General features: G+C 45.2%; 2 protein-coding genes across 3 annotated transcripts in view; one reads left to right on the top strand and one right to left on the bottom strand.

The window, feature by feature from the left end:
* Positions 1-14978, top strand: part of LOC135918710 (uncharacterized) — a 485047-nt gene that overhangs the window by 223180 nt on the left and 246889 nt on the right. For both annotated transcript variants that reach the window (XM_070534004.1, XM_070534005.1), the window contains exon 2: positions 5172-5266. In XM_070534004.1, the coding sequence (XP_070390105.1) occupies positions 5172-5266 (95 nt within the window). The remainder of the gene's footprint in view (positions 1-5171; positions 5267-14978) is intronic.
* LOC135918700 (melanopsin-A-like) overlaps positions 6917-14978 on the bottom strand; it is a 44385-nt gene continuing 36323 nt past the window's right edge. Inside the window, exon 2 of the mRNA XM_065452363.2 lies at positions 6917-13852. Coding sequence (XP_065308435.2) covers positions 11280-13775 — 2496 coding nt within the window. The 5' untranslated portion in view covers positions 13776-13852 and the 3' untranslated portion in view covers positions 6917-11279. The remainder of the gene's footprint in view (positions 13853-14978) is intronic.

Raw genomic sequence — 14978 nt, 5'->3', positions numbered from 1 at the left:
ATAGGTACACCCGAATGGCAGTCAGCCGTGGAGGGGCGAGGATAGGTGAACAATACGGTAAAGACAGGGGATAGCAGAGGCGCTAAAGTAAAAGAAGAGAACTCCTTACATATACATTCAAATGCCTGTAAAATGAACTCGTCTACAAGAAAATGACGTGTATAATGAATGATTCGTGATGTCCCAGCCGAATTCCTGTTTTATATGTACAGATTGTGAACTCCTCTACACCGAAGGCTACTAAAACGAATTACCCGCTAAAACGAAGAAAGTTAGATGCCTCCCACCGCTGGTTTATTGCTTTGCAGCGAATGCACGTAGTAGCACTTCTGCTGCCAATCGCAGACGTTACTGAGCGGCGAGATGACGAAGGAGCACTCGTCAGCAGCAGAACGAAAGCCGCAAGGGAGTGTATACGCCCACATCCCTCCTTCCCATGGCACTTTCACGAGTGGTGCTAGTGTGGCGTCTTCGGCGAAGAAGAGAGAGAAAAAACAAAAGCAAGTGTAGAGAGCGCGAAAAACACGGCAGACGAAATCTGTGAAGCCATCGAGGACCAGAACGAGACTGAGGCCGATGAATGCAGCAACAATGGAGAGTACGCAGAAAAGCCATGCATCTTTACAATAAGAGGGGTAAAAACATCATTCGCCATCGTGCTTTTGCCATTCGCCATTGTACTGGCGCCGCTTTTGAATTTCACCGCGAAGCTGCTGTGAACTTCCATTTCGTAACGCTTACAGCAGGTCCATATTTCTTTGGACGAATTTGGTGTAAAGTAAACAGCAGCTTTCAATAACTTTTGCATTCATGGTAACTTAACATATACTTTTGATGAACGTGGTGTGTCTGCTACATTGCGAGCGGCAATGCGCGCGATCCTAATTTACAACGAAGTGACTTGTTTACAGAAGACCTTCAGATGTCCCACAGGCTTTATTATAAAAGCATTTGGCTGTCTACAATAGAGCGACAAAGTGAAAGTTAATCCATAGTTCGTTTGTCTAATGTCTTCGTGAGGACCCAGCCTCGCACATCGGAAATATTAGTTCAGCTGTTGTAGCAGGGCAGTGAGTTAAAACTATCGCAAGTCACCGTGTTTTGTGAGCTGTTTCCGGCGCTAGGCTTCGCGATGTAGGCAAAACCTTGGTGCTGTCAGACGGTGGCCCGTGAGCGGCAGCAGCCATAGGGATCCTGCCTCGGTACCACGAAATCGGCGCACCGCAGGAGCAAATGCTAGACGGTCCACTTCACCTCAGTTTTCCAATTGCCAGTAGGGGTAAGATCGATGCGTTGCCTACCCGCTTACGTGAACGTACCTGACATTCAACGGTAGCAAATTGCTGCCGCGAAATACCTTGCCTGGTGATCGCGGACAGTTTCTCCCAGCACGCGGTGCGTGGTCGGTGGGATGCTATTGGAGCTTGAGTGGCACTGCGGGTCGCATGTCTTCGCTGTTCACGGGAACGTCGACGGTTGTTAGTCGCGGGTTTGTGAGCGCGCACACTGCCGGATAACTCCGAAACAGCTTGGGACGCACTGCGATCGGACCCTGACTACCTTCTGTCCAAGTGTGGCGAGCTTACTGCCTACCTTGCGCAGCAAAAGAGGAGCCGGAGGCTCATCCTTGTGGATGTGGCTGAGAGCAGCACCCCGGCGTCGCACAGAACCGTACATTTCCGTCGCGTAGACCTTCCAGAGCGTTGTCACTGTGCACATTACAAATCGCGAATAATTTAGCACGCTTTCCTGAGCATGAAATATTCTAAAGAAAACCTCTGTAAAATTTAGGACAATCATATATACGGCTGGCGTGCCCGCGAAGTTAGACATCAATGACTAAATTGCGTCTTTGGAGTTAACTGTTTATGCAATTGTGCTTGAAAACTCTATGTAGACCAGATCCTACCGTTACCTTCGATGTTTCCCAGTGTGGAAAGGAGGAGGGGGACCTATACCAGACAGCGACTTCACGTTTCGCGGAAATGGGGAGTATACTAAGAATAATGTATGACCAATGTTAAAACAGTGGGTGTTCTGTAATGAATGCCCAGATGATAACTAAAGGTTATTTATCCCCCTATTTCTGGCGTTATACGACGCGAATAGATTCTTCTATCCATCTTTTAGAGTCGTCCATCCATCCATCTTTGTATCCATCTTTATATTTAGCGTAAACAGAGGGGTTTCGCTTAAAAGCTGATGTTCATGCAAAGTTATAATGTCCGCGTTAAATTCAGAGCTATACAAGCGTTATACACATTTGTTTTCGCTGTGTCCTGAGACACTGAAACGTAGCGCGAAGCGTAAATTTTCGAGTGGTGTCTGCGTAATGAGTAATGTGCGGCAACAGTTCTAAACTTTGCGATTTACTTAAGGGAAATTAAAATTGTTAATCCGTCTGCCCTATAGGAAGAACTTTGCTAGACATTGCATTATGATTTTCCATGGTAGGACAAGTCTGCTGTATTAAGTTATCTCTTTTATTTCTCTAAGTTCTTAGAGTGTAATTTATGACGGCAAACTCAGCTACGTGACGTTGTGTTAGTAAGCTGTCTGTTACCAAGGGAAGGGGACAGTAGTTGAAAGGCGGAAACGCAAACACCCTTTATGAGAGGAAGAAAGCGTGTTATATGAATATTAACGATTATCATGCCACCTTATATACCACATGTACTTTTGGTCCTGCATTCCTGCTGTGACGAGATATAAAACTTGTGTAATGATAAAAAAGAATCGCGACGACTTGAAAGAGAATATTCAACTCAGTCGAAGAAAGTACCTGGCCCTCCGAAGCAGATGCTCTAACAAAATAATGTGTGGGTTGCAGGGCATCCCTGAAAGACAGATTCTCAATGTCGCAAAAAAATTGAAAAAAAAGATAAAGGTAAGTGAAGGTGGTCGAGACGTTGAATCTCCAAGACATACCCCCCCCCCCCCCCCTATTCCTGTACATTTTATATAGTGGTTTCATAAAGTGTAGTGTCCCACACCTCTTTACAATAGCGCGTTCAGTTTAGCTGCCGTCTACGGTGGCAACTTGTCTTGACATGTTGTCCTTCTCATCGTTATTCGCGGATACTTTTGTCGTTTTCATCCCACCACGTGAAACCCGTTTTTTTTTCTTTTTTAAGTCAGTGTGCATCCGTGAACTACACGTGAGCTGCTTGTTCAATGGAGCAGTAGAAAGAGAATGCATTTATCCTGCGTTCTTCGCACCTTTCACGTGGCGAGCACGGGTTCCAGAGACCTGGATTTCGAAATGCGCCTGCCGAGCACGCTGCCATGTCACGGCCAAGTGTGCTGCTTCTGACACACTGTCCCGCTACGCTATTTTTCTTCAGTTCGAAAAAGAATTTCCCGTCTTTGTATATGCTTCCATAGGTCAGCGGTATTTAAATTAAACTGGTACACGAATGTACAGTTATTTCTTTTTTTTTGCAAATTGTAGTTTTTTGAGAACTTGAATACGTCAAACAAGCAGCAACCGATAGCAAGGGCTTTCTTACCTTTATACCTACAACTGCTTCACACCCAGATGTTTTATTTTTTATTAACAAAAACAGGAAAAGCTCGTTCAGGGGCCATGAACATACAGTGCCCGTTCACACAAACACGCGGGCAACGTAATTATCGGGTGACCGAAGAATTGATTTTTATATATACCTGTCCTCTTTTGCTGCTTTTCTGACGTTATTCGATTGTGAGCATATTGTGCTGATGCATTACAGAAGCTGCGCAAAAGCACAAAATAATGTAATTATGGTAAACACACAGTACATATTTTGTGGTCATATAAGTTGTTTGAACAATTTGCACATCTTAACCTTATCTGCTTCTAACTGTATTTCTAGAATGCATTTTTGCTAGTTAGGTTATTTGGGAGGCGATGACTTTATAAGTGGCAAGAATACCATGCAATCTAATATATGACATGCTCCATGGGTGGAACTTTATTGTAACTTGAGGGAAAGCAGGACAAAGTGGCACAGTGCGAAATAAGGCGTTGTCTAACCACCGGCCGTCTCTATTCATCACATCTCTAGACTAGTGGGATAATAAATTTCAGGGATGGGCAGCCCTACCCCTTTTTCATCTTTAGGGTCGATCAATTACTGTAAAACTGTTGTTTATTCCGCATGACACTCACTCGCCGAGCTCAAAACCTAAGTGATATTTAGGTCCGTATCCGCGGTCAAGCTAGTAGCGTCATTGGCCCACTGGTCCACTCGTACAAGCACCACTGGTTTGATTGAACTACAGACATATGTTGAAGCCAATCTTCCTTCGCAGGAAAGGGCTTTACCGATTGCACATACAGCCAGCTGGCCACTACTAAGAGGTGCCCCATACCACGTTTCCTTACCGTGGTTACTCGCACTCGGTACTTCACACGACACGAATACGGCAACACTTGTACACTCTACCCATGGTGTGAATTAAGCACCTCCGCATACATTTGCCAAGTGTTCTCTGCAGAAATTCTGGAACACGATGGCACGACAGAGTGCGGAAGCAAATATTCCGCAAATGGGTTGGAAGATTCAGAAAGCTCACTTTTTTTAAACCTGCATGGCGATAGCTAGACATTTACTATTGGTTTCATGTGAAGCGGTAATACCTTTGTTTACTTCCTCGCTTGCAATACCGCAACGTGATACAACCTTTCTTGTTAACGTAACTCTTCAGTTCGTTCAGCTGAAATTGTAATCGCATTGAGGCTCTACTTTAAGCCCAATTTCATCGCTTAAGCCTTGGAATTTATGTCAAATCGCTCTTATATAACATTTTCGATGTGAATATTTGTTGGGCTTAGAGTACTATTCAGGAAATATTCTGTTTGATACATTGTTGTGGAATAGAGAAAGAGCAATAACACCTTGTACAAGGCAGATAAAGTTTGCAAGTGATAAGGTATGCAAGATGTACGTAACACACTCATGCTTTTCCTAAATTCTAGCGGTCTCACATCACGTGAGAAGGCTGTCAACTGTTCTTCGCTAGATTGTGAAAGGAAGATATCTTAAACACGGAGTACGGAGTTCACGTTATAGTCACGACGCAGCGTTCGATCGGTGTGAAACTTGCACGTGTCTTCTAAGGGTGCACCGTTTATTGGGATGAGTGAACCTCTCTCTGCAAGCGGGTCTGTTTCATTTTCTTATTTCCAGTGGGATCATGGCACCAGGTGGAAAAAACTGGAACGACCATACTTCAACCTATACCTTTTACCTTGATGGATGCGAAGGCAACGTGGAGAGATCACGTGAGCGTCTTGTCGGCCAAACTTGAGTTTTTGCTTCAGTGACATATGCAACGTCCTGACATTGCTCCGTACAGAAGGAACACTTTGCCGACTACAGCATATAGTGAACTCATGCCAGCCATATGGCTGAGTTAAAGCAGTGTTTCAGAACATGCTTCCCCTGTCAGAATACGCGCTATCAACGGCAAATTGCACAGCGGTAAGAGATAGGTTGGGCTGTCACCGGGTGTCTCAGGGTAACAAGTAGTCTAGGTGACCATTTATCACCGCCTCGTCTCCACCCCCCCCCCCCCCGTCCCCCAAAGTGGATACCAATAAATTGTCATCTTTTTCATCATCTTTCAGCGCCTTCAAACGAAGAAAGAATTTGATAATCAAGCAGGCTGGTACCATGATCGGCCACGTACAGCTTGCACAATATTCTGACCGCTTTGATTGTCTGCTACCCACTGCTACCCACTGCTACCCACTATGAGATTCTGCAGTCACCAGGTGTGGTTGAGAAGCGAAATCTCCCAAAGTTCTGTGATTGGTTTGTAGTCTGAATTTCATATTTCACCACAAGATATTGTTCAGCGAAAGAAGTGACACATTTTCGTCTATGCGTGGCCTCGGATCGTGTGCTCAGTCGCAGTTCGTTGTGCTGGTTTTGATGAAGCGCTCTTGCATTCTTTAAATAAATGATTTCACTGTCTTTTCACAAAAGTCGGTCAACTTTGTCTCAAGCTTCTTATGCTTTTTTATCATACATTTTGTTGAGGTTTGTGGTAACGTTTTTTTTTTCTGGTGGTGCATTGTGAAATTACCAATAATAATGAGGATCCGCACACCTCTCTGCTGAAAAAAAGCCACATCTAGACCTCCTCCCATGGAGAACATAATACTTGACGCTTGTTAAAATGATCTTTTTCACGGCCCTCTAAGGAATGTTGGCCTATATCATTTTTTACAGCGCTTCGTTGTTAAGGTAATAGGAGCATCTACTGGTAATCTACGCTTCAATCGCTGAGATGTCGAAAGCGTTTCAGGGCTCGTTGAAAAGTTTCAGAAACAAGTATTTCTGAGTAAGCAACGCAAGTTCTTTTGGTCCTTCATGTGGCTCTCCTTCGTTTCTTGAAGTTGGTTTGATTGAGCATTTACTGATACCACAAGATAACGCTTGAAGACGAAAAAATGACTTAAGGACTGCTCTGCACATAGTGCTTAACTTTAGTAACTAGAATATGAACTATGGTAGAAACTTGTTTTTCGACCCATCTTATTAGCATTTTAACGCGCTCTACGTAATTCTGGAGCTCAATAATAAATTGATTAGTAAAACGGTTATATTGGCAATGCGTTTTTGAGTAGTCTCGTATGCAAACATTTTCAGGCCACAAATAAAGATTTCCTGGTAAAATAGAAAAAATTTATACCCAAGCAGGATCGAACGACATTTCCCTTTAAATATATTTGACCACTAATTCAGATACAGGTACACTGCACTGCCACTGTCCCCTCCCGAACAAGCTCAGCACGTGGGAGGCACTGATTGTATTCTTTGAACGTGTACCTTAGTCACGGCTAAGTCATGAAGTTAAGCATGACACCACTCACATTGGGACGGCACAAAAAAAGCAAGGAAGAACATCATGAGTCAGGAATGCAGCATAAACAAACATTCAAAACAAATACATTTATTGTGTCGTCAAAACTTCGAAAAACACGTGGCATGTGTATAAACTGTAAATATTCAACTGGCACCATCTGTCGTGAAACCGTTCCCAGTCCAGCGCGCAAAAAGCAAAAACCAGACGCGTCTTGTATAATAGCGACTCCGCAATAGTCATTTCAGGTTCCAGAAAAAGACAAGAAACGTATTACTGCAGCAGGAATGACACGGACAACGACATTCAATATCGCTAAATACCGAAAGCAGTTCGCACTGGTTACGCACGTTCTATGTGAGCACATCCAAAGTAACTCAAAGAAAAAAAAATTACAACACAACGGGCACACGAGTGACTCAGCCTAATTATTCAGTGAACAGGCAAGGGAACACATTTGCGTTTCACTTCTTCATAACTATGCATGAAACTGGCATATCTTAGGGAAGGCTAGGAGTACGACTCTTATCAACACCTTTGCAATTTTCGATAGCTTTCTATAAATACATTTCTTGTAAATAGTTCATTTCTTCGTACTGGTAGCTTCATTCGATTGTCAAAATACTATTCTCGAAGGAGTAAAAAGAAAATGTAAATAGAATAGTCAGGCCGCAGTTACATTTGTAAATACGATGCCTGTAATATCTTGCTCCTAAGAAGTTGTTCTGAATATCATTATCGGGCAATAGGGCGCTGCAATGTTCATATGCTGGCGGCGGTTGTATATGAACCTGCTCCCATAACCGGTACAAAGTAGGGGCTTCTAAGTGTAAAAGAAAATTAATGCAGACGTCCCTTCCTATGCCGCCAGCTTGAAAGAGTAAATCCCACATCAGAATAATATTTAGGCTAGAAAGAATAAAAATAGGCATTGGGTGTTTCCTTTTCATTAATACTTTTTTTTTGTCGCAACACCCAGGACAGCAGCAGCAATTGCTGCTATCCTTGTGACCAGTGATAACTTCGCAGTTGTTTTCTGTTTCATAAAATTGGCTCCCGCGGTTGCTATGAACATGTAACTCTCCGCATGTTGGAAGTCTGCAAGCAATAAATTCTCTCTGTGTGCAGAAACAAACGAGTGATGTTTGGTCACGCACTCTCTCTCTTGAGTCTTTCATCCGTTCAACCGTGGTCAATATTTGACGTGTGTGTCACTCTGTGTCTATCACTCACATGTGCTAGACGAAACAAGACAAGAACGATGTGCATCTTTATACAGATAAATGGGGTTGTCATGACGAACAACATCTAAACATCGAAAGAAATGAACAGCTAAAGCTCGTGAACATTGCGGCAGTGAGTGGCAAATTTGGCCCCTTCTTCGTAGAGCAGCAGCCTCACGCGTTAAGCAGTGCAAGGACCGTGGCCCAGATTGGAACATTCGGTTTAACCATAGTCGCCTCTGCACTTGTGCTCGTTGGTGACGTCCCTGCCGTGAAAAATTTCCATAGTGTGGCAAGAGCCTTGCTTCGGTGTATCTTGGCAAGAAACTGCAACTCAACCCAGTTGTACAGTTACTGGGACTTTTTTTCTGCAGCTTGGTTGCAGCCACTTTCTTGTCGTTAGCAAAGAAACAGAGGCATGAAAACTCGTGTAGTGCAAATTCATGCTTTCCAGAATGCCCATTACTAAGAAAGTCAGCAGCGTCAAATTCTTTGGAATAATTTTTCTGAAGCCGCCGTTAAGACTTTACTATTTCATTAGGCGACCTGTACTTTGGCATTTTTGTTTCGGTGTATGATATTTGGAGACTTAGGAGTTTACAATGTTTGCAACTCCATGTGAAAATCGTGATAGATTTGGCAGTCATTTGTCAATTCAATTTCGAACGTCGTCCTTATGGTTTACTTCCTCTCAAATACTGTTGTGTGACGGGTCATCACTTTTGTTTAGGATATAGGTCTTGTAAGTTTCGTCAGAGTAACATGAGAAAATCTGCAACGATTGCGAAACCCGGAAGACAACAGATCGGCACTATTTGCGAGTAACATGTCAAATACCTCGCATGCCTCGTCTTGCAATTGCGCAGAAAGTTTATCGTAAAGTTATTGACTGACCAATGAGCATGTGCAATCAGCTATTTCACTCAAAACGCACAAATAAAAGCAAGGGGACACCGACACTTCAATCACCATAAAAGGCAATCTCTACGGGGCAAGAACGTACACATTCGTTAGCTGCGCTACTGAAGAGGGACAAAGTGCTGAGTACAGATTACGTAACATGCAAGACAAACAACGGATAAACGTTTTTACAAAACTTAATTACCAAAAAAATAAACACCCTAAATGGCAGACACAAAATCTTATTGTGCCGAAGCATGGCGAGGACACAACTAGTAACAGTTTATCGCGTGAAGTAATTACACGCTGTTTAGATTTATGTACAATCACAGGTGCTAAAAAACAATGTGGCTCAAGCGACTTGCAGTGGAATGCTACGAAAGGCGAAAGTTTCGTGTAGCGTAACGCAGGTCTCAGAACAACTTGGCGTTTACCGTTTGGTTACAGGCAAAACCCGCATGCGCACATGAAAGCCACAGACACTTAAGCTGTAAGAGACTGGTATGTCACCCTGTTGTCCTTCAACACATTCTCTTATATCATATTGACAGGTTCACCAATATCAGCCTTGCATAACACAGGTCAGCACATGAGGCTCAGTTCCAGTTACAGATTCAGTAGAAGCAGAAGTTGAGTGGTGCTTTGGGGCTTTCAGCAACCAAACTCAAAGAAAAAATAATGGTGCCGCACAGGTCACTCTCTGCCTAGTTAATAATTATAACAATTATTTTATTTAAAGCTATCCGTCCTCAAAAATGCTCCCTCCTGCTAATTGTTCTAACAAAATTACTAGGTAGTTCTCTCTTATATTCCATAATTACGCAAGAAACCTTTTGCGCTAATCATGTTATAATTTGTGAGTTTGTTGCATATGGCTTTAAGCGCACAATAAATATATTTGCACCACACCTGAATACAAATGTAAAAAAAGAATGGGTGTCGTAGGCAAAACTTCAGGTATATATTTTTGATAGCAATTTTAAAAAAGAACAGTCCTTTAAAGATGCAGTGGCGGGCTCGCACGTTCCCGATTTCTAGAAAAGTTTGATTTTAAACGCAAAGCAAGATGAAGTAATCTTGAGAATGAGTTGAGCCTTATTACAAAATAAGGTTAGAAACCTGGTAAAATCATTCAAATATTTCGTGCACGGTAAAAGTTCTTCGGCAATAACTTGTCGTTTAGTACACGCAAACATTGCAACAATAGCAAAGTAGTAGCAATAAAATATCACGCCATATCTTCCTATACATTGAGTTGTGGGTCATTATGCTCGTGACTGTAAGAAACAGTTTCCATTGAGTGCGCGTTCGCAACAAGATTCATAAACTTTGTAGCCCAGCTTCGCAAAATATGAATAAATATTATCAACGTAGCATTTTACACTGGGCGCTTTAGGCACATCATATCTTGAAATGCATCACGGGATTGTGACTGACCAAGCGCACTTGCTTTCATGTTCTTCTTGACTTCCGTACTGAAACAGTCAAGGTTCACACACAGCACTATAACTCTCACAATTCGGTAAAAAAAAATGTCCCACAATCGCATAGGTCCTCTTCGAACTTGCAGGTCTGTCCGATGGATGAGACTCAAGGTGTGGAAGTTCCGCGCACACAGCCATAACATAGATGGTTCATTTCAATGTCTCTTTTCGGAAGTTGTGGTACATTTTAAATAGCGCTCTCGCATGGCGATTGTTCGCGCCATGATATGAAGCGAAATTAAGCTTATCCATACGGTTTACAGACCCGTCCTTTGAGGCCCAAAATGTTTCATAACCATTATCTGTACTTCTAAACAGGTGTCGCGGAGCTGCATACACGAACTTTCTACTGTCACGTTTGAACTAGTGATAAACAGGTGTTAATATTGGGGATTTTCGAATTTTACCTGTTCGGCTCTGCTAATTAGGACAAATCTTGAAAATATGGAAAAAATTTTCTTCCTGCCTTGAACACTTATATAATTGTTATCTCATTTATTAGTACCTATATAGTAATTTCTTAAATTATTTGTCAGCTTCTTAGCGATGGGGATTGGTGTTTCCCGTAAACATGTAAAATTTGACACCTGATATGCAGCTACCGCTGCACCGGAACACGAATTCGGTTGGCTTTAAATGTTTGGCTAGGCATTCACAGCGAATAGGCGTGTCATGTGGCAGCCTGGAAACCTTGCGTGGCGGTAGTGATCAGACGCCAGCTCAACATTCCATCTCTAAGGCGAGGTTTGCCTTAGTCCTAATGACTTAGACCAGGGTCCGAAATTCGGCGTCCAAAGAGTAGTTTTTTTTTGTATAGTAACTATACTTGCTCTACAAACTTCACCGCCTTGATAGAGCCACTTTCGTTCACAATTGTTTCACAGATGTCACACCTCCCCAACATAGTGTCCTCAAAGCCAGAGTCCCTTCGATCCTGACACTCGGCGGGCAACTGGGTGTGCTGCTGAAGGGCTATGCTGCAGGGTGCTGAGCCATAACCCTGGGACGTTGAGTGATGATGCGGGTGCATGAATGGCGTGGGCGGATAGTGGTACGGTGCGTTCGACGTGGGTGACATGGCGCGGGGAGACGCGATGATGGGAAGGTCTTGCGACTCCGTCGACGTCAACGATTCCAGTGTGGTAGTAGTGGTATCACTGGAGCCATGCTTTGGAGAGTTCCTCGCCACGGCAAAGCGGGACTTCCGAAGTCCCCCGGACTGGGAAATCCTTTGCGGGGGAAAGGCTACATTCATTTCGTGCTCATCAAAGGCGAAGGAGCGGCCACGTTTCAGGACCGGTCGGCAAGTGTATCCAGCCGCTGCAGAAGCGGCCGATGCGGAGGAAGTGCTGCCGTAATGGTGTACCTGCGTGATGCTGTCAGAAGCAGGAGGTGTTGGGTATACTTCGACACTTTCGACTATAGCAGATACGCTACTCTGTGACTCGCGCCTAGCATTGCTTGCTCTCCTGTGCTGCGAGGAGTCGATCAAGTGTCGTCCCCATTCCTCCTGACTGTAGCTGCTGTTGCAGGACGTGTCGCACGTCTCGGTCGACTCTTCCCGGTTGGCAAAGCGGCCGCGCATGCGGAAGGACATGCTCCGATCACCACCTGAGCCGCTGGTTGACTTCACGGATGTGATTTCGGGATCTCTCTCGAGCGCGCTAGGATATCGCGCGCACATGATCTTGGAGCTGTCAAGGGAAGCTCGCCTGTAGAAGCCGTTCCTGATGGCAGCGCCACGTAGCCCGGGCCCGCATTTGTGGTGGTAGTACGACTGCTCTTGCTGGAGTTGCTGTTGCTGCTGCTGTGCCATATCGTCCACGCACAGTGGCTGCTGCGAGATAAGGGATGACCGGCGAGAAGAGGCTCCCCTTGGCTCCGTGGTGACGCTGACAATCCTCCAGTCGCCCGACTTGTTCTGGTAGAGGGAGTGCGTCACCAAGGGCCTCTGGTAGTCCACGCTGCCACCAGAACGTAGAGAGGCTGTGCTTCCGGGCACCCTAATGTCTTCGGAGCACTTTCGCTCCTGCGGAGGACTCTGGTGACTGTAGTGGTAGCCACGTGGAGAGAAGAAGCTTGGCTTGCGCTTTAAGCAGGTGAACATCTTGCGGACATGCTTGCGCATCGCCTTGTTTCTGATGACGTACAGGTAGGGACTGATGAGAGAGGAGCAGAAGAGGAATAGCATCGAGATAGCTGGCAGGTTCCTCAGGGCGGTCTTGCGTGTTCGCGCATGGGGCTCCACCAAGGTCATGGAGAAGAATGGAAGGAAGCAAGCCGTGAAAGAGACCACAACCAGGACGCCCGTGCGTACGGCTTTCCACTCGTCGCCGAACAGCGAAGACGCCTGGCTCAGCGAAGACGTTCGTTTGGACCAGGCCGCTCGCCTGTGCACATAGAGAGGTGGGTGGCCTCCGCCGTCCAGTCCCGCCGACGAGGGTGGGCTCATCTCGTTGCTACTGGTGTTTATGTTGTGAAGTCGGGCACGAGCGCTGTTGCGTCGAGCGGCGCGAAACATGGACGCGTAGATCCACGTGATCCGGACGAAAGGCAGCAGGAAGCCCACGACGCAGAGGATGCACGAATAAGAAATGGTAAGCAGACCAGTGTCGTACCACGTGACGGTACACATGGCCCAGCTTTCTTGGTACTGGATATCCGAAACTCCTACGAGTGGTGGCAGCGAAACGAGCACGGCAAAGACCCACGTTGAGACGATGAGCCCACTCGTGCGCTTCTTAGTGATGGTCATTGAGTAGTGCAGCGGGCTATTGACGGCACAGTTCCGATCGACGGCTATGAGCAGGATTGAGAAGACACTGGCCATGGTTAGGCACACAGACACTGTGCCATGTATCTTGCACCAAATGTCACCGAAAATCCACTCCTGGAACATGATTGACACGAATACGAACGGGAGCACAATGAAAGTTTGAAGGAGGTGCACTATCGCCATGTTCAGGACGAACTTGTTGGACGTCATGCGCACCGACGGGCGCTGGTAGAAGAGGACGAACACGAGGCCGTTGACGGCGACGCTTGACACCATGATGATTAGAAGCAGCGTGTAGTGCACTTCTAGACTGATGTAGGTGGGCGATGTCGACTGGCCGCCCTCTACGCCACCTATAGATGCGGAAGCGGCGGCGGCGGCGGCTTCTGCAGACGGCACAAAGTGCAAGGTACTGGATGACTCGTCTGCTAGGATGGAGTTCGGCAAAAATGGAGCTTGGTTCTGGGCAGTGAGGTTGGTTCCAAGTGCGCCGACGTGCGTATTTACAGCGGGAAGCTCCGGGTCAACGTGCAGCTCCATCGCTTCTCCTGGTCAGGAACGCAAGGGGCCAGCCTTCAAAAGCACTATGCGGCTTCTTGTACGCCTTCGTGATTCACCTGCGAAGGGTAAAAATAATAATAATTAATATCCACGTATGTGTTAGATAAGCAGAAGCTGATGAACTAAGCAATTACTTGTCACTGGCAACAACTTAGAGCCTACAAAATCAGTTTTTATTCTCTTGTACAATTAAGAAGGAATAAGTGAAAGATGAGATCAAACAACTTGGTTTCGTCCAAAAAGATAAAGTAGCTGAAATAAGCCAATAACAAGAAAAGAGCACACGCCAAGCAAAATCAATATGCAATATATTTCTCCAAAATTGCAGCGTTAACCTTCACATTAAAATGCGATTTTGGCAAGAGAGCAAAACACATTGCGACTAAATGGTACCTCCCGTGCTCGAATCGTTGAAGTTAGAGACTATTCATGTTGACATGAAGAGATATTCGCTAACCCCTGTGGTCTAGGCGGCTCAAACGTCTATACATTGTGCCGAAGAAAGCGTGCAGAATGAACGGGTTTGCCTGCGCATAAGCAAGCACATATTCCCTGGTCCAGGCGGTAGCACTTGTTCTATTACGAAACGCTGGTTATGGGCGGGGGCATATTCAACGAGATTTCAACAGGAGCCGAATGCCTGCTTTCATGGCCGCGTTGCGCACAACGACTGCATTGTCAAAGTGTATTACGTAACGTGTCGCTCCTCTGGAATTCTCAGGCAGCTCATAGTTTGTAAGATTCCCACGTGAATAGCCGCTTCGAGCCTGTTCCATAAAGGCTGCTTGTAAGCGTCATTGTTCAGATCCGAATTAACGCATCGCTGAAACACAATAGTAGTCCCTTTGGTAGAATGCCTCAAGCAGCTCACAACTGTGTGTGATGGTGTAGCTTCTCGCGGTTGTTTTAATTGAGTTCTTGTGTAACTCGCTTGCGTCAGAAGTTCTATGCCTTATTAGCGTAGCAATATATTTGTAAAACGCTTCCTATAACAATTAATTTCTGAATTGATGAAAGTGCGGCTGCCTTATGTGGAACCTCCTAAGCATTCTAACTACACGGGAAGCTTACTGGAAATATTCAACTAAAGGGCTACATTACAATACATCCTACAGAGAACGGCAAGACGTTTCTTCATTTAGTAGTCATAACGCTTTCCCCTCCCCAATATTAATGGTATGC

The sequence above is a fragment of the Dermacentor albipictus genome, chromosome 2 (assembly GCF_038994185.2).
Source record: "Dermacentor albipictus isolate Rhodes 1998 colony chromosome 2, USDA_Dalb.pri_finalv2, whole genome shotgun sequence".
NCBI lineage: Eukaryota > Metazoa > Arthropoda > Arachnida > Ixodida > Ixodidae > Dermacentor > Dermacentor albipictus.
This window is presented reverse-complemented; position numbering and strand designations above follow the sequence as displayed.